The 21,211-nt window shown below is 40.9% G+C and overlaps 1 protein-coding gene across 3 annotated transcripts in view; it reads right to left on the minus strand.

Moving 5' to 3' along the window:
* Window positions 1–21,211, minus strand: part of TBXAS1 (thromboxane A synthase 1) — a 244,181-nt gene that overhangs the window by 61,510 nt on the left and 161,460 nt on the right. For all 3 annotated transcript variants that reach the window (XM_031589765.2, XM_090143922.1, XM_090143912.1), the window contains one exon: window positions 8,042–8,356. In XM_031589765.2, the coding sequence (XP_031445625.2) occupies window positions 8,042–8,356 (315 nt within the window). The remainder of the gene's footprint in view (window positions 1–8,041; window positions 8,357–21,211) is intronic.

A 21,211-nucleotide genomic window follows, 5' to 3' on the forward strand; every position in this document is an offset into this window, starting at 1 on the left:
CTATCTGTTCTTGTACAGAAGAGAAAATATCAATTAAAAAAAAAAAGAAACAAAAAGTCACTGCCCAAGGAAAGTGAATCTAGATCTCGAGTCAAAAGCTTGCATTGAAATCAGTAAATTCTAGATACTAAGAGAAGCGGGGACATAATGTCTTCTCCTACTTAGCGATCTCCAACCTGTGTATACAGATGTAAAACAAAGCTAATTAACTGATTTCAGACTTCAAGTCATTGCATGAAGAACTGAAGAAATATAACTCAATAGCATTCAGTCTCTACATGTTTAAGAGCATGTTTTTATTTGCTAACAACAAAACTGATTGCTGGCAGCTGACACTTGTGAATACTGTGAGGCTCTGTAATATCTTCTTACACAAATAAAGAAATTGAAGGGGGTTGTTTCCTGGAATGGAATAAACAGCAACATGATACAACACTGCTTGTTCCTACTGCTTCTGTGTTTTATATATACACATGTATATGCATGTGCAACAGCGACTCTCTTCTGTGGGATTTTTGTTGCAAACTATTTACAATTCAGGCTCCCTTGATAAATGTATGCCTCCACCGTCAGCAATATTTACTTAGTGAAGCTTAGTCTCTGTAGTTGCTGGCTTCTGAAAGTGCAGTGCCTTGAGATACTGCATGAAAGGCACCAAATTCATGCAAATTGTTGTGGGTAATTCCCTGACAGTGCCATCTCTCTGACTTTCACCTCTCACTAATGCTCAGAGAAAGCAGTCTGTGCTACCAAGGAGATTCTTTGCATAAACAGCTTAAAAATATAAAGTACTCGATCAGGCACAGTGACACCATGGAAATGGTGCTACCTCTCATTGCTCTCTGGGAATTTTAAGGGAAGGGAAATTCTGAAAATGCACAATCTCCTTTACAATATGACATATCTGTTAGACTGCAGAGAGATCAGTGAAGGAGCTCCTCAATATGTTGAAGAGAATCATAAGCCAGTGTAAAATAGACTGACTCCACTCAATTCAGTGATGATGTGCCAAGCTACTCCAAATGAGTCACTGCCCATACCCAGTATGTTTGATAAATAACAGCATCAAACTCGTAAATCACAGAGGAGGGGCCTTATGTATCAGTCCAGCTCAACCCAGTCCATTCACAACTGACTACACACAGCAACTATAATGGAATTAAGCTGTACCTTTTCACAAATGAAACAATGAGCTGGCCTTCTTCAGTACTATTGACATGCAGGAAACACAAACATAGTCCAGTCAACATTTTCAGTTATACATACTGCAAATATTCCTGTGCCATAGCACAATAGAATAGCAAATATGTATAGGAATAGGAAGATTTCTTTTTTATCATTAAGGAAAAATCTCCAAGTCTCCATTGAAATAATGAGAGAATATCTCAGGACTTTGAAGGCACTTAAAATTTATGAGCTCTAGACAATGGTGAAAACGTTGGAGACAAATCTCCAGCAATGAATAGCTATGCAAGTGTTAATAGGACACTGGATAGAGTAGAGCCATGTTGGGACTAATTGCTCTTAATTCCTCCACACACTGGTGTTTCTAAGTCTCCTGTCAATCAGTGTTAACCGGACAATGTAAGGAAAACCCGCTAGGGTCGTAACTTCAAACGATCAGTTAAACCTACGGCTATGATATGGATTTCGAACAAACCATGCATACCTATCTTTACCATAAACTGGGCAATGTCTACAGAATACAGTACTCAACGTTCAGCCTCACCAGTACATGGGAATTATCACTTCCCTGCTCCTGCTGGCAACACTATTTCTGATACAAGGATGCCATTGGCCTTTTTGCCTACTTGGGCACAAAACTGTCTCATGTTCAACCGAGGTTCAATTGATCAATACCCCCAGGTCCGTTTCCTCTATATAGTCTTCCAGCCACTCTGCCCCAAACCTGTAGCATTGCCTGGGGCTGTTGTGGTCAAAGTGCAGGACAAAGCACTTACTTTTGTTGAATTTCACCTCACTGGGCTCAGCACAGCTATCCAGCCTGTTCAGATCCCACTGTAGGGCCTTTCTATCCTTAGGCAGATCAACACTTCCTCCCAACTTGATGTCATCTGCAAACTTACTGAGGGTGTACCCAATGCCTTCATCCAGGTTATCAATAAAGATACTGAACAGGACAGGACCCATTACCAACCCCTGGTGAACACCACTCATAACTGGTTGCCAGCTGGATTTAAAACTTCATTCACTCTCTGGGCCCAGCCCTCCAGCTAGTTCTTTACCCAGCAAAGAGTGTACCTGTCCAAGCCACGGGCTCCCAGCTTCTCCAGGAGAATACTGTGGGAGACAGTGCCAAAGGCCTTGCTGAAGTCTAGACAGACTGCATCAACAGTATTTCCCTCATCCACCATGTGGGTCACTTGATCACAGAAGGAGATCAGATTGGTCAAGCAGGAACTGCCTTTCATGAACCCATATTTGCTGGGCCTGATCCCCCAGTTGTCCCACACTTCCCTTGTGATCTGACTCAAGATGATCTGTTCCAAAACCTTTCCTGACACTAAGGTCAGGCTGACAGGCCTGTAGATTTCAGAATCTTTCTTGTAGATGGGAGTCATGCAGGCAAGCCTCCAATCCTCTGGGACCTCTCCAGGAATGCTGATAGATGGTGGAAAGCAGCTTGGCTATCAACATTTCCAGCTCAGCCCTCAACACCCTCAGGTGGATCCCATCTAGCCCCATAGACTTGTGACAGTCTAAGTGGGTCTCTAACTGTTTCCACCTGAATTACAGAATGGCCTCAGTTCAAAAGGACCACAGTGATCATCTAGTTTCAATCCCCTGCTATGTGCAGGGCCACCAACCACCAGACCAGGCTGCCCAGAGCCACATCCAGCCTGGCCTTGAATGCCTCCAGGGACGGGGCATCCACAGCCTCCTTGGGCAACCTGTTCCAGTGTGTCACCACCCTCTGAGTAGAAAACTTCCTCCTAATATCTAACCTAAGCCTCCCCTGTCTGAGTTTAAAACCATTCCCTCTTGTCCTATCACAATCCACCCTTGTAAACAGCCGTTCTCCCTCCTGTTTATACGCTCTCTTCATTTGCTCTGCTCCCCACCCCAGACTTTCAGGTTAGGAGGTAGCGTACCCCAAGAATAATTAGTATGACTTTTAAAGGCAGATGTAAAACAAGCATTGAGAACCTCAGCCTTATCCTGAGCAGTCACATTCCATGCCACATCCAGTAAAGGATGGAGATTTTCCTTAGCCCTCCTCTTACTGTTAATGTATTCATATGAAAGTTTTTTGTTCTCTTTTATTATAGTGGCCAGGTTCAGTCCAAACTTGGCTTTTGCCTTTATAATTTTCTCCCTTCGTGTCTCTTTCCAATCCTTTTTTCCACAGGTGATAAATTCTCTTTTTCTTCCAGAGCCTAGGAAGAAGTTCTCTGTTCATTCACACCGGTTTTATTCCTCACCTGCTCATCTTACAGCACAGGGGGACAGCCTGCTCCTGCACCTCTAAGATTTGCTTCTTGAGAAGTGTCCAGCCTTCCTGAATCCCTTTGCACTTCAGGACTGAATCCCAATGGACCCTCCCTATCAGTGTTCCAAGTACGCCCTCCGGAAGCCCAAGGTAGCAGTTTTGCTGAGCCCTCTCCTAACTTCACCAAGAATAGAGAACTCTACCATTTTGCAGTCGCTCTGCCCAAGACAGCACCCGACCTCCACATCTCCCACCAGTCCTTCTATATTTGTGAACAACAGAACTAGCAGGGTACCACCCCCAGTAGGCTCTCTTACCATCTGTGCCAGGAATTTGTCTTCTACACACACTAGAAACTTCCTAGACTGCTTCTTCTGTTCTCTATTTTATTTCAAGTATATATCAGGGAAGTCAAATAGAACAAGGGCTGTCAATCATGCAACTTCTGCCAGCTGCTCCTAGAACATCTTGTTTGTCTCTTCATCCCGACAGATCCCCACCAAGACATCTCCACTGTTGGTCTTCCTGCTAATTCTTACCCACAAAGTCTCAACTTTATCTTTCCCAGCCCTAGCTCAGAAACACCGAAATGCTCTCTAACACAGAAAGCCACACCACCCCCTTCCTTCCTTGCCTATTCTTTCTGAAGAGCTTATAGCCATCCATTACAGCACTCCAGTTGTGGATGCAGTCCCACCATGTTTCAGTATTAGCAACAAAGTCATAGTTTGCTGGCCACACGATGGTTTCCAACTTCTCCCGTTTGTTGCGTGCATTGGTGTGCACTTCACCAGACGCACTTCAGCTGAGCCATTCACATCTCCCCCAGTCCCATCATATTTCCCCCAGGTTTATCTCTAGCAAGCCTTGTTTTAACCTCCTCCCACTTCATACCTGGTTTAAAGCTCTCTCAGTGAGCCATGCTTTCTCTTTCCCTTTCCTGCTGTTCTATTCCTCTAAGGTAATCACTGTGCAGGCAAGATAGATGAAGATCAGAGCAAACTCAAGGGTATCCTCAATCAGAGCCGCCAAAATACCACTGTAGGATCAGATGCACTGGTCTTGCTCTCCTATCATGCTATCACAAGGACACTGTACTTTGAGTTTTTGACTGGTGTGTCAGGAAAACTGGAACCGGGCCTGTCATTTATAGCACCTTTTCTCAGATGGCTCCCACATGTCTTTATAAACTGTAGTAAATGAGTGTATAAACTAGGATCTATCTACACATAAATCACTCTGTCCACCACTGAAGTACAGCCATCCCCAGGATGAAACATAGCAGCTGCTGTACAATCACACCACAGCTCTACAAGCACAAATTAGGGCAATAAAGCATGCTGCATGAGGCAACTGAAATGTTTGGAGGAAGGAAGGGGAATGTGGTGGAGAGCATTTAGTAGTTATAGTTACTGAAGTATAAATTTGGCTAGAGAGGTTACTGTGTTTAACACTTGCATATCTGCAAATCAAAGCAGTCTTCAACCACCTGTCATAACAACTTGGCCGTACTATTCTCCATGCTTTGGCATTCTAACCTCCTTTTGGAAAACTGCAAAGCACCTTGATAAGAGGAAAGCTGATGTGCTGAGCACAGGCTATAACCTAATCAAATTTCTTAGCAACTGACTTGATAACAAACTGTAGCTGTTATGCCCTCTTCCTCTCTCTTGCATGACAAATGAACATAGCATCTACATATTCCTTGTTTTAAAATAACTCCTGTAACTCGCAAACTGTCCATGCGGATCTTATTTTCTAGGCTAAATGTAGCTAATTACAGTCACTCAGGGGACTGAACTGTTGTATTCTTATTTTTATTCTGGAATAGACTCAAGCAATGTGTTGTCCTCCCTCAAATTATAATCTGTTTATAATAAGAATGGAGCTACACAGATTAGAACCATGAATTTCCTTGCTTAAAAGACAGTACGAGAACAGTCATCTCCCTGCTCTCCTCAGCTGTATAGACATATATGTTCTCTGATAAACCTGAAAAATAGAAAAGTATGGGGAAATGATTTGAAAGGTTCTTCCAATCAATTCAAAACACAGGACATTGTTTGGGATGACACTGTGTGCACTACTCACATGAAAAAAATCACTAATTTGAGTGCCATCTCTCTACATCATGTTTTATCTTCCCTGCCATAATTGTTCCTAGTTCCACAATTCCCCTTTGATGCTGCAGAGGCCAAATATTCCTGTTAGAAAATCAATAGAGACTAGCATTATTCATTTGGATTGTATTGTTACTGAAATACTAATAACAATGAGTGACAGCTCAGACAGACCATATACAATGTAGGGATGGATTAGTGTTCCAGCTTGGATCAGCAGCATGCTTACAAGCAAGCCTGTTGCATAGGTCCACACTACAGTCTTCAGGGGTGCAGCCAGGGTTCCTTTAATAGCACTTAAACTAGAAGATCATTCCAACTGCTAAGTGGCCTTTGGTGCACAGGATCAAATTAGAAGTAACCCAAAATAAAGTCTCCAAGATGCGTGCAGTGTGCACCCAGCAGCCCTCACTGCCAGACTGTGAATCTGTGTCTATGGAAGCAAAGTACTTGTTAATACAGGTATGGCCGTGTAAATGGTCTCCCTCTATGAAATGTCTACAAAAAGTTAATGACAGCTTGCAGGGCAAATATTCCTCAACAGCTTTCTATGCAATTACATTGAAAAGTATACTAATTCACATACTCATCTACACACACATAGAAAGGACATCATGAACCTGTCATATTTAGAGATTTCTCCCAGCAGTTTCACTTTAGCTTCTTTGGCTGTTAATTTTAATGAATTGGAGAGGAAATGAAATGTATTCTTCTTGAGGTTGCATAACAGGGATTTCTCCTGTGCAACTCTGCTGCCAGTATTAATCAGTAAATCACGCATATTCCAGGCCACATTGCACCTTCACAACTTTGCAAGCCTAAAGAAAAACAATTGAGCTAACTGGACATGAGGGCATGATTAGGTCTCCTGCTGTATGTGATTGAAACAAGTAAATATAGTTCAACTAGAGCATCATAGAGCTAATAACCTAGGAAAATAACCTGAATTCTGTAAGTTAGAACATAGCACATCAATCGTTTCATTGTATTAGCTTACACCAGAGATATATCTGATCTTATCTATACACCTGATTTTAGTGGGTGGCATCCCTGCCCACAGCATGAAGGTTGGAACTGGATGATCCTTAAAGTCCCCTCCAATTCAAATCATTCTATGATTCCATGATAATTCTATATGGAGCATAAACTGAGGAAAAGCTCAGCTGTTGTCCATCTGCACACTCAGAGTTAAAAGAATCTGATGGAGAAGCACTACTCTCAAACCATCTACATGCAAGACAAAACATACATTCTGTGTACACAAATTCTGGCTTTTCTGTTTGCCCAACCAAAACAAGGGAAACTAACTCTTGAATGGGTATACTTTTACATAATCAAGAGCTTTATATTGCCAGCCAAGGAGATAATCATATGACTCTTTTCTTGTTCTCTAAGTACAACACAGTGCATGGAATGCATAGAAATCATAAAACTACCAAAATTGTATCATTAAGGATTTCAGTATGCAAATCCAGCATATAAATTCTGCAACACAGTCATCCCTTGTGTCATTTTTTGCCGGTTGGCTTTTTGATCCAATACCAAAAAGTTCAGTAGAAAGAAAAAGATAAAGCCTGAATTCTCATAACTAACGACTTGTGGGGAGTAGAACAATGGTTGCCAGACTGTCTGCTAGGTACGCAAAATGCTGCTGATGATTAACCAGGAAATGTGAACTTCCTTGATAAATAAAGAAAATGACGGAGAAATCATTCTAAAACAATAAAATAAAAGAACTACATATGAGTGGCTTCTTTTTTTAAGCACACGCTTACACTCTGCTGCTGAAGAAAAAATAAAGGAATAAACTTTGAAGCTTATGATTAATAATAACTCTTTTCACATCCTTACAAAGATCAGTAAACAAAGTTGACCACAGAAGGAACAAAACTATCTGGACAACAGGAAACTATAAAAATGTCTATTTCTAGAATCTGCCCACAGCTGGTTAATTTCAACAATGTTACATATTTTGTAAAAGTTAAATTTCCATTATGACACAAAGATCCTGGGTCATCTCTTCAGTTGCTGAAAAGTGACATCATTTAACAATTTCAAAATGAACGAATAGTAAATAAAGAAATAAAACGCAAAAGAGCCCCACAATAAATATCAATATATGTAGGTCAATTTTGAAGTTTTGCTCCAAAAAATCTCTACTTCAAATAGGTATTCTGTCTCTCATAAGCTTCTGACTGAAAATCAGAGGACACACCATCAGCAAACATAAAATATTACTCACTTTAAGGCAACATTAGAGTTAACTATTGACCAGATAACTTTACTCTATTCCTCCTTCACATACGAAAGAGAAAAATTAAGGTAACATTGTGCAAAACTTTGACAGCATATTAATAAACAAATACACACAAAACCGATGCAAATAGGAGCCATGCAGGTGTCATGGCTGTGTGATACCCATGTTGCCTAGCTCCCTGCAGGAAGCTCCACACTAGCATATTGTACTCACATGTTTTGCTGAGAACTCATCTATCTCCTGAAGCAGCTTCTCCTGGCACTCCGGGTTGGTTGCTAGCAAGTACGTTGCAAAGGACAGTGTGCTAGTGGTGGTCTCATACCCAGCAATCAGGAAGAGAAAAGCTTGGCCTGCTATCTCATCCTCAGTTAGCATCGTCTGAGCCTTTTCAGATGGGGTCTTGTCAACAAGAGGCACCTCGTTCTGGCTAGAAGTGGTGGCTGGACAGATCTTATCAAAATATCCACCTGCTAAGGCATCAGCTGAGTTGCGGGAGTCAAGCATCCACTGGAGAAAATCTCTGCGCCTCTGCAGAACACAGGATGAGAAGAAGCACAATGAATGAGAAGAAGCACAAAGAATGGGTCAGAGAGCAATGCCTTTATCTATGGGAAATGAAAGGAGAGAGTTGTTTCCTATTTACAGTGCCCACTCATAGGACAGGCACCAACTTTTCACTGAATGAAGGGACTTCTATAAATCAGCTAGAAATGCCATCACTAAGAGCCTATCACTGTGTTCTTCTCTAAAGGACAAGACTCATCTGCCTCCAAAATATAAAGGTATGTATTTTCACAGAGGATTAGACAAGACTCATCTGCCTCCAATATATAAAGGTACATATTTTCACAGAGGATTGCTAATGGCTCACTCCAAACAGAGCTTTTTTCAACCTCAGGGTGAGCCTTTCACGCTTACTGGAAGTACTCTGACATACTCAAAGCATGGCCCAAGGCACATCTGCCAAGCATGATGCAACTCTAAGCAACTCCTGCTTAGCTTGCTCTTCCAGCATTTTTGACCCATCTGTTTGGAGGCATCATACCCGCTTATTCACGTGGTCCAAAATATGAAAGGTCTCCTAGGTTTAGGTTGGCATCTACAATCCCTTCTGTACCAATTTGACAAGACAGGACTAGAAACCAATCTCAATAAACTATCAAAAAATCAATAGATTTAATAAGAAAGTACAGTTGTAAACATTCTGATATCAGTGCAGGTTGTTTGCTTTTTTTCCCTTTTTTTTCCTTTTTTTTTTTTTTTGAAACACACTTGCAGAAGTGCATTACAACTGTAAGCACTCCTCTGCTAAAATATTTGTCTGGGCGACCTGTCTTTGCAAAACGTCCATTGAATGATTGTACTGTTATGAAAACTGTTTTCTTCTGCACTAGCTTCTGACAGACAAACTCTAATAAGCAGACCCACGGACAAGAGTGAGTTGACTCTAAACCAGCCTGGACAGCAAGCTTGATTAGGCTTTGAAATATAACCCAAAAGGTTTGAATTGACATTTTCAAGTGGGCATAATAGAATTGTGCTGAACCTAAGCCATAAGGCTATATGATTGATTTTCAATTCCTCAAATACCAACAGAATACATGATAGCTCAAGGACTTAAAGTGTAAGCGGACTGACAGTACCAGCACATGACAACTTGTGCACTGGGACGGACAAGAGAAGGGGCCAAGTCTTTCTTATAGAAAAATCAAACCAAACCAAACCCTGTAAACCTGCATGTAATTATTACGAAGAAATCGTTTCAATTTCTGATAATAGAGAGACAAAGAAATGGGAAAATGAGAGGAAAGGATAGAAAAACAAGATAAGACTAAGGAAGGAGTAATTAATACAAATGTCAAAGGAATTAATCAGGTGGTTGTTTTTTTTTTTTTTCTATATGACATGGGAAAAGAGAGCAATGAAACGAGAAATATTTAGCCGTGCTTTTCTCTGCTGCCAACAAACTGTTTTGACTGAGAACAAGTAATTGCTACAAGCAAAAAGGAGTGGTTATTTTGAAGCCTGAGTAATAGAAGGAATTAGCATACTGCATCTTTAGCAGCTCCCTCTCTCCATTCCACAGAAACTTTTCATTTTGCACATGTACATTATGAACTTGTACTGCTATATCTGGCAGTATATCTACAGGACTGTATCCTGCTATATCTGAGACCTAATGTTCCAGAGAGTAGCTAGAACTAGTCACTGTGCTCAGAAAGCACAGTGGCCAAACTGCACCACCTTCAAGTGTTTCTCCTCCTGAGAAGTGAAGGCACAGAAAGCAGAATTATATACATACTGCCCAGTGAACAAGCCAGCTATGAAAATACTTCCTTGAGCCTAGACTTAGGCACAATTTCCAGATTCAAACAGTTGATTCTAGTCAAGTGTTACAGAATAACTCCATTCTTTCATTTTCCTTTAGAATTCAGGAAACAAAATTTCATGCGTACACATGCTATCCACAGCTGAAAGTTCCACTTAACATCTCCAGGAGGAGTTTATTAACAAGCTGGGAGTCCATATACTGTACAACAGAGAGTCCAGTTCTTGGCATGGCCAACAGTTCAGATATTTCACTGGTACATATATTTGGGTTACAGTGGTTACAAACTAAACCAAAACACTTCCACTGTGTTCATTAGTGAGTGGATAAACTAGAACAGTAAAATAATGAACTGCATCTGCAGAGATATTCCCTTTTCTTCATACAACTAGTCCATCATTGCCTAAACTACTTTTAAAACAGTATAATTACATTCATGTTTATTGGAGTTGTACTCCTGCAATATAATATTGTTCAAATGGCAAAACATTTGGAAAAATTCTGCATTTATACTTCTCTAGATGTGAATTTTCTTGTAAATAAATTCATTGCTCTCCAAGGACTTGCAGTCCCAAGTCATGAACTGCAAGCTGAGTCTGGTCTTTTATTTAGACAATACATTCTCTGGAGATCCTAAAAAATGTTTCTCCAGCCTTAGATAAAATCAGATCTGGACCTTGTACAAAGCATATTGTTATTGCTGTCATAGTACAGAGATAATCACAATGACTACTGAATGAAAATTCATTCATGAGAATTTTTGCTGAAAACAAACTTAATGAATGCTAGCACTAGTGAATATTCCCAAGCACATGCTCTGATACGCCTCCATGGTCATTTTGAGGGGCTCTTTTTATTACTCTCATAATATATTTGGTTAGAAATTCAAAACATTGTCCCGTTACAGAATCTGTATATATATATATCTGTATTATAAGGTCACACTATCTAGAAACAACTGACTATCTTATCTGTGCTACACAATTTGTTCACAGGTGAGCACAGGTTGCTAAGAACAATAGTTTCATAAACAATCCTTACAAAAAACACATTCATCTCTTAAAGCAACTTGAGCAGTAGTGAGAGGAAAGAAGCATAACATTTGTAAGATGCAAGCTTTGTTCAAGATAATTTTACACTATGCAAGGAGATATATTTTAGCAAAGATTCTCTTCCTTATGGTTCATGCTACTTCACTTTAGGCATCAGTATAGAATGCAACATAAAAATAATCATCAACCCAAGCGAGAGAAAAGATTTCCAGGGTTATAACCAGTCATAATGAAACATATTTTTCTTCCGCACCATCAAAATAGAAAAATCGCTCTGACTCAAAAACCTAACAATGGCAATAGAGGCAAATACTAGCATAAAACCAAATATAATTGGATTTTTAAGTGCTGGAAATGAGGAAAAGGTATCTCATGAAAATTCACAGGGTTTTTCTCTACTTCGGATGACGGCAGTAAAAAAAAAAAAAAAATAGAAAAAGAAAAAAAGAAGCCAGTTCTTCAATTTGACAACAGACCAGGCACTGACAGTGTCACTGCACAAAAACATTCTCTGGTCATCACGTGTAGCTGCTGGCTTCCTTTTACCATTAGGAACATTTGTTTGATTTTCCTTACGAAAAGCAAAAGCCCATAATAGCCTCTATCCTGTCCTCTGATACTTGCATAGTTATGTTACAATAGCCTTAGAAACAAGTTCCTGCTTCAAAAGAATGGTGTGGACTCTAGTTTGCCTGATACAACAGAGAGTTTATCATTAAGCTAATGAAAATTGAATGGAAATATAATATTTGAAAAACTGTAATTTGAATGCAGCGTGGACAGAGTGTATGCCTAACTTGGTGGTGACACAGACATCCCCTTTGAAATATATAATAAGACAAGTCCTACTTTCAGCTTCCTTGAGATAGACACCTTGCAATATATTTCCTGACACCAGTGTTCTGGGCCGTATCATTTCTCTCATTAGTCTCCTTAAGCATCACCTGGCCATGCAGAGAAATCATTCTGCACAGAACCGTAACGAGCTATGTGCTACGTACTGGAAGAATAGATGTGTGCTATACCAGGAAAGGCAGTAACTATCACCCCTCCTCAAATCACCACTTTCAAGTTTTGCAACTGTCAGAAGAAAAGAGAGAGATCATTCACATGCAATGAGTCATGATTCTTCTCACAGGGGACGAGGATCCTGGGGGAAGGGGGATGCCTCCAGCTCTTCCCATCCTAAACAGAGAACTGTGCTTTTATATCAAATACTGACATACTGGCCAACCTTTTGGCAAATTCACTACTGATTTGGGGATCCAGGGGACCCTTCAGTTACATTTTCAATTGAGAGACTGAGGCATATGAATCTTCTGCTAGGTAAGGTGAAAAATTACTTAAGATAGACTATCAAATGTATGAGGGCAGCTCCAAAAGTAATGTCTCTTATTTTATTATGTTGGCCCACAACGTCAGGAGAAAGTTGGTGATATGAAAGTAGAAGTCAAACCTTCTCACCAATATTGCATTCCATGTTGTTGCTGTGTGACAGATGGCAGCAGAGAGGCAGTCTGACCAAATGGTGTCTGACATAGAGGTGCATATGAAAAAAAGGTGCATCACTGAATTTTTCCATGCAAAAAAATGGTACCCATTGACATTCATCGACACTTGTTGAGCACTGATAGAGACCAAACAGCACAGTGAGGCAGTAGGTGCTGTGTTTCAGCAGTGGTGACAGTGATGTGAAAAGACAAGCCACATTCCTGGTAGCCACGCACAGCTTTCACGCCATGAAATGAAGAGCATCTTGATCAGTTCATCCACAAGAATCAGCAGATTATGACCAGGGAACTGCATACAGAGCAGAATACCACCTTCGATGCATTGGAAATGATGGTGGCAATGCTGGAGTATCACAAAGTTTGTGCCAGGTGGGTCACACAAATACACAAGAACAGAATGCAAGTTTGCAAGTTTGCAAAGTTTGTCAGGACCTATTGAACCAAAATAAGACTGAAGGTGACAGTTTCCTGGATTGCACCATTACCAGTGATGAGCTGTGGTGTCACCACTATGAGCCAGAGTCAAAACAGCAGCCCATGGAGAGGTGATGTGAATTCCCTATCAAAAAATATCTCAAAACACAGCCCTTGGTGGGTAAAGTAATGTGCACTGTCTTTTGAAATAGGACAGAGGTGACCCTTCTAGACTTAAGGGAACCCACACAAACCATAAACTCTGACAGCTACTTTGCAACTCTGACTGAGCTGAAGGCTTGAGCTTCCAGACCCGAGAAGAAGACAACTTTTCTCTGGCAGCACTACAATGCAAGACCCCATAATGGTTTAAAGATCATGGAGCACACTCTCTATCTTGGCTAGGCTGCCCTACCACACCCACCATATAGTCAGGATTTGGCACCTTCCATCCGTTTGGGCCAATGAAAGATGGACTGTGTGGGCAACGTTTTCCTGGCAATGACACTGTCAGAGCAGCTGTGGAACAGTGGGTCACTTGTGCTGGTGCACATTTTTACGAGCAGGGTGTGAATGCTCTTGTTCATTGCTGGTGAAAATGCACAGCTAATGGTGGTGACTATGTGGAAAAACAGTATTTTGTAGCTGTGAAGGTGCTCAATCAAATAATGTTATCATGCTCTTTGTATCTGTTGTAGTTTCCTCAGATTAAATAGCAGGCATTACTTTCAGAGCAATTTACACATCTCAGGTTTTGTTCCTAAGGTTGCGAGTTCACTTGGATTTTGTACAAAGTATAGTTGAATTTTGTACTACTTCAATAGTTCAATTCCCTGTCTTGAGAATGTATCAAAACTATGAAAAGCAACTTAAGGAATCATTCTAGAAAACATGATTACTTAGTATTCTTAAAGCACTTGTTGTGGTGTGAAAGTCATACAAACATGATGCTGTTAGTACAATACTACACAGAGTAAGCTGTGCAGACCTTCCTAGCCCTTCTGAAATCTCTGATGGCAGCTCAAAAAAAAACAGAAGCTAAGCTTCAGAATCCTTATCTAACTGATGTAAAGCTTCGATCTCAGTGAAATATTCTTTTCTACAAACTCACAGAAACACTGCTATATTCGTTTATATCAAGGTCACTTTTTGTAAGTTTAACTAAGGAAACATCTTTTTAGGTGAGGACCCTGTGTCACACTGCAGTTATCAGTAAAGCACTACAGTAGCTACCAAGATCCTCTTGAAGAGGCACAAAATGCCGTCCCACTATAACTATCATTTTTCCAAACAGCTTTGAAAGGGTCACATTCAACCTCACCAACTGGTTTCATTTGGTTTCTCAGTGAAATCACAAAATAAGCCAGTCTCTCTGCAAACACACCAGTCCCTATATCTCTTAGAGATATCTTCCTTTCACCTTATGCTTGAACTTAGAAGCTGGAATTAACTGGGAGGCCAGAGCTGATAGCCCTGCAGGCTGTGGGGATTGTGCTCTTGCCGACAACACTCAACACTGGAAGGACTCTGTTGAACTACGGGGTCGGACCCTTGTTCAAGAGCAGTTGGCAGAAAAAAATGCTTTGTTTGCATTTGTTAACATCAGCTGGAGGATCCACTGCAATGTTTTGATAGTAAATGAGCAGTTTCTAAAGGCACGCATGTCTTACAAGGCAATGTGACTTGAGTTAAAATCCTGAGTAAATTCAAAGCAAAAATAAAAAAGTATTCACTGAGCATCCACTTGGAAATTGGAAATCTTTGTCAGCCTGGTCTAATCTTAACATTTGCAGTGAAACCCCAGACTGGGAAGATTTCTTTTGGCTTGTTCTGATATTTTTATATATTATCAGCTTTAAACTCCCATGGGAGATTCTGGCTATAGTCCACTGAAGTAAGAGAGCACAAGTACTGAATGACACCATATTTGATGTCAAAAGCCACATCAATGCCTTTGCTTTCTGCTTCAAAGAAAGAAGAGTCCCTATAACCATATCACAAAAATGCTCTTTGAAGTGCCAAGCAGGACCCTGAATGGGCAGGTGTGCCAGCAAGCTGTTCAGAGCACCTTAGCATGGAAAGTATAAAACATCTCCTGCATGTGTCTGATGTTGTTGTTATTGTTGTTGGTTTTTTTAAAATAATTATTATTTTTAAGTATAAATTCAAGCATAACATAGATTACAGATTTTATTGGCTGAGTTGGCTACCATCTACAGAGTAGCCAGTGTGAATCGGCAGTTAAAGCACTGACCACTAGAGAAGAAGTCAGGATGCTAAGAGCTGAGTTCCCTATTTTGTGTTTAAAATACACTTACAGCTTCTCCATCTGTAAAATCGGTACCACACGCATCAAACCTCAGAAAACCCCATGTGGAAAAGCTAACGATGATTTCCGAAACCCCTCTAAGACCTAGGATGAAAACAGACTTAGAGACTCAGAGAGTTTAAAGCAGAAAGCACCATCACATCAGAGAAAGAGGCTACTCCATCCCCATCCCCTCACCACAAAGCAGGATCAGCCAAACCAGCCCTGACAGCTGTTTGTCTAACCTGCTCTTAAAAACCCAGCCAAGCTCCAGATTCCCACAGCCTCCCCAGGTGGCCTGCCCCAGCTCTGAGCCATTTTTGTCACTGGAGAGTTTTCTTCTCCTCCAGGGAGTCACTGCATACTTTGAAGATTATCAAATGGCACCCTGCTGCACCTCCTATGTCTGGAGCTTCACAACTCGTACTTACACGTGTCTATATATTTAAGATACCTCAGTAGGTCTCTAGCAAAGCATGAAGGTCAGGGAGAACCATACTGCTAGATGTTGCTCAGTACAAGAGATGAGAGAGAAAAGCATTCAGGTGCTACTGGCTTTTTCCTTCCTTCGGGATTTTGCACAGAACTTCTATTCTGGTCGAAGGAGTTGACAATATCCTCTTTGGCTCCCATCACACACGCTGAGCTTTCAGGAATAAACTGTGTTGCTTGAAGCTCTACAACCTCACTTGGGCTTTGGGCAAACAGAGAATTTCTCAGTTTACATCTTCATGCTGCTACTCAGGCATTCCGACCTCCAAAAAGTAGGGTTAAATTAAGAGTGTTTAGTTATCTACAAAGGCACAGGTAAGCCTAATTGGACCTGAAAGAGCGAAGTGTGGGGGGATTTCTTATTTCTTTGTTAGGGCCTCATCTCCCTTCACCCGATGATGTTGCAAGTGGCACTAAAGTGCTCACATCTTGAAAGACAACAGATGTATTCTGAAAACATCCCCACGTAATCCAGAGATGAATTTGAATTTCGGTTCTCACTGTTAGTGAAGAGAGAGCAAAGAACTATTTCTACTTGAGACAAGCTGAGCATAGGTCTTTGTGGCTCACATGGAAGGAGGATGTTTTTGCTCTTAAATGTGTAGACTTCTTGCCTGAGATCCCAGCTGGAGGCCTGACTTGGCTGAAGTCAGATATGGGACGACAAGTAATTACAATTATGGACACTGAATGCCATCACTCACACATTTCCCTAATCACCACTACACACCTTATAGAAACGTGCATCGAATGACAGTGGAACCTCTTTATTCTATATTTGCAAAACATCCAGCATAATAACACACTGATAATGACTGCCGCTAATACTGGGTATGTGTATGCTGTAGCTATGGTTCCTCTGCTTGCATATGCTTTGCTTTTTAGAGGTGGAGGAGAAAGGTTAACAGAATGCACAGCGGGCAAATGCAGTAAGTGACAAAGTAACTGGGAAAGGAGAAGAGCTTGGGCCAGGACCCCTCAGTGCCCATCAGTGAATGGAACTGGTACAACCTCCCAGAACAGCACAGAGCTGACCACTCTGCTGCATGCTGTATGCACACACCCTCTCCCCAAGCTTATCTGGCCTCCTAGTGAACCATCCAACACTCCTCCCCTCCTCTATTTGCAGGAGGAAGGGAGGATGCAGGAAGGGAGTATTTTAGGATAAGTGCCTGACACCCAGCAACTTGACCCTCCACTGACTCAAACCGCTGAATAAAGGCTGCTGATGCAGACAGCCCCACTGTCCATTTTTATTTTATTTGCCAGAGATTATAATTGTATTTACTTAAATTTAATTTCTGATTAATAATCAGTCCTGATTTTAGCAGTTGCCTGACATTCACAGATAATGCCTAGAAATCTCATTATTTCTCCTTTATTCTTCATTCTTCCTTAAAGCCCCACCACTCAACTTCAAACAGCCACCAAGATGTCTGGTAGCTTTAATGGTCACATTCTGTCTCCCCCCATCTCTTCTCACAGTTTGTTCCAGATTCTCCCTTTCTGTACCATTTTACATACACACTGCATATATTTTGCAGGAAGGAACACCTCATTATTCGGTTTTGTGAGGGCATCAAGTAATTCTGGGTAACAAAAAATCTCATTATTTTTTAACTAAGCTAATTACAACTGTTAAACTGGTGTAAAAGATATGAGCTGCTATGAAAAGCACAATGCTATTAATCGTCTTTATTAACAATCTGAAAAACACCACTTTCCTTACTATTGCTTTTCTGAGCAACTGCTCTCCAGTGCTGGTGGGCAAACCCACTGCTGCTTTATCCATTCACAATCACACCTGCACGCTAGAGTAGGATTTATATCAGATCTTTGGCTATATTAAACTGGCTTTTACCAATAGTACATAAATCTCCTCTACATGTGGATCTCCACTCCTGTGCGTGAAGGGGTACTGATTTTCAGCACAGTTGGTAAAAGCAGCATTGGGAAGGAAAGGATTATTTTCTGCCCAGTGACCAATAACAAATTGTGTTATTCTCTGCAGTTTCATGGATGCTCGGTTCAGTTATGAGCTTTATCCAATAGATGGCTCCTCGGTAGCAGGAAGCATTCTCACCCTGCTCTCCTTCCCTTCAGAGAGTTTCAGTTCGACTTTCTAATATTTACACGTCCATTATCTTGCAAATATAGGCATTTTGCACACACTGATAAACACACAGAAGAAGCATGTTGTGCATGAATGAAAGAACAAAAGAAAAATTAGACGGCATTTTATGTATTTTCATGCCACTTTGTCCTCTGCCAGTACAGAGATGCATGAAAAATAACAGTCAGGCAGCACCGTGGTCTGGAATGCTTCCTAAAGTCACACACTGAAAAAAAAAACCCACAAATTCAGAAACACATGAATATTAACAGTATGTCAGAATACCAGCTGTCTTTCTCCCTGAAAATAGGAGGACATCTCCCACATCTTACAGATCCCTGACTGAGCAATACTTAAGCAACTTACAGGCATCATTACTCCTCTGTCAATGAAAGATTTTTCACAAGGAAAAAAAAAAATCCTATGTATAATTATTGATATAATGAATCAGGAGAGCTCTGTGTAATTGGCAAAATGAGACAGAGTGCAAGTTAATATCACTATGAGTAACAGTGCCATTTCTGGGATGGGGAGAGTGAATAGGCTTTTGTTGTTTTCAGAAAAACATAACGGGAATAATAATAGCAAAACTTGAAACATTAATTACATTCAGGCAAATCATGTTTATCCCAGACATGCAATTGTGACTTTCCTCAATTAGAATAGTAATTCTTAGTCTTTTCTGTTCTGTCTCCTATCTCAAAAAGATCTGGTCACACACCTGCCAGAGACCCCAGTCTGGAGATCATGACCCTCTGGTCAGACCACACAAGTGAAAAGTGAAAACAGAACACCCACAATAAATAATAAATCTCGCAGAAGCCAGCTCATGACTATTTAAATCCCTACAGATTAAATCCCTACACTTCAGTGGGGCACAACTACCAGCCCACTATACCTGCTGTTAGCATCTAAAATAATAGCATTCCTAATAATAACATTTATGCTTAAAATATTAAGTTGCTTTGAAAAATGAGGAAAAGGCACCACTTTAGTATAAACATACATATAAATATATACATAGAAATACATATTTTACCAATCCTAACATTAGCACAATTACAACCATTATAACAACTGTCAAGAAAAGAAATACATGTTTTGCTCTTGTTCAAAGCTCAGCACACAATCGCTGTTTACACTTCAATGCTCCAGAAGAACTTGCCAAATGCCGTACCTCAAATCAGCTTTTTGTTAGCTAAAAATTGGAAAACGTGTACCAACCCACACTGTGTTCTTCAAAACAAGCTCACAGGCTTTGACACTATTGCTCTCCTCTGTTGTGAACAGACAGCCCAAAGATTCCTCCAGTCTAATGGGTATTGAGCATGAAACCAGGACATGCAAGGGTAGCTTTGTGCTCTGGGGACCCCTCCGTTAGCACAGGGGCACTCTGTGTGCCCAGACCTTGTCATGGCACACAGCAGCTGGGGCACTGCTCTACATCATGCAAGCAGCATTGCCAGTCCAATACTGCTGAAACAGAGAAGGTCCACCTTTCCTTTCTCTCCCTTGGAGAGAAGCAGAACTTACCCCAACCCAAAGCCAAGCCTGCATACTCGACCCCCCTCCTCTTTTTCAAGGGTTGAGTTACAAATGCACAAAATCACAGCTCGCAACTGAAATACTGACAACGCTTTCCACCATGGAGCAGTTTAAAACAGGCAGCAATGATATTCATTAAGCTGTTAATAATGGATTGTGGCACAAAGCAATTTATCAAGTTTCCATTGTAATTAAAATCACTGAATATTTGGGCACTTGCAATGCACCTAGCTCTCCCTGCTTCTGAAGCTTTACATTTTAATGTGAATTATGGCTCCCTCTCCCAAGAGACCTGCTAAAAAGCCCATTTTAATTGGTATGTTTTTAATTGAGATTACATTATTAAAAAGTGTACGTTTCTGATGATGAGAGAAAGAAAGTGCTTGGCTCCCCTCTAGCCTCTGTCTCTCTTAGATATAGCTTGCTTATCCCAGAAGGTGGAAAAAAAGGAAGAGTGGTCACTCTGGAAAAAGCAAAGAGAAGCCTGTACAGCCAGAAGATACAAAGGCAGGGCAAGGCTGCAATCGACTTTTCTGTGAAGGATTTCATAGGCAAATTTTCAGAGAGGGAGAGAAATTGTTGCAATTGTTCAGGCTGTTCTTTTGCAAAAGGCAGAGAAAGGAATGCCATGCAAAGATTCCTGCCTTGCAGCCAGCTGACATAAAGGGCACGTTACAAAAAAACCTTTCCTTAAGGCTTCCAGCGACAGAGAATCTGTCATTTCCCATAATAAGGGACTCAAATGTTGAATTATCCTCCAAATCCAGAGATGGCCACAAGCAGCTGGGGTTTACCAAAGGCCTCCAGCTCTGCTGGCTCCAACGGGCTGAGGAAAGAGAGGCAGCATCCAGGGCAGCTGAGGCATGGTAGCAAAAAGAGAATGGCCCCAGTGAACAAAGTTGGCCACTTTCATACAATGATGTGGCCTTCAGGTTCAAAAGAAAAGCAGCTTCATGTACTTGACATCAAAACGTTGACCACATAAACGGTTCTCTTGTTGGCAAGATGGGCTGCTGTTGGTGTCTCTTATAGAATAGGTCTGCTAACACAAGTAGAAGAAAAGGGAGAAATATCAAAGGAGTGCAAAGTAGACACCAACAGTTGAGACAGATCAAGGGAAAAACCTCCAGAGGTCAAAACATACCAACAAATGGACAAGATGGTGAACCAGAATGAAATATCATGGAACAGCTTTTCCATAACTGCTTCAGAAATGGTCAGGCTGTATTGCAAAAAGAAGGCAATGCATGGGGCTAAGGAATTATTGTAGACAAAAAGAGACACAGAGAGACTAACAGAAACATTTCAACATCACCCAGCAATATCACAAATGCTGCAACTCCTCTTGTAGTTCTGAGAGACAGGGAGGAAGGAAGGTGAATCAGTAACAGATGAAAGAAATACGAAAGATAAAATTAAAAATGATAACACTGATAGAGAAAGGAAAAACTGTTATATCAGTTAGGTCAGTAAATCTATAATTAAGAATTTAGATGCTCTCTAGTTACACGTACCAGAAAAAAAGTCTGTAGAGACAAAGTACCCAAACGTACTATTGCTGTGAATGGCAAGGTAAAATACATACATTAAAGTCTCAGTCCCAGTCCGCAGATCCCTTG

Source organism: Phasianus colchicus, chromosome 1 (genome assembly GCF_987193195.1).
Source record: "Phasianus colchicus chromosome 1, bPhaCol1.hap1.1, whole genome shotgun sequence".
NCBI classification, from domain to species: Eukaryota; Metazoa; Chordata; class Aves; order Galliformes; family Phasianidae; genus Phasianus; species Phasianus colchicus.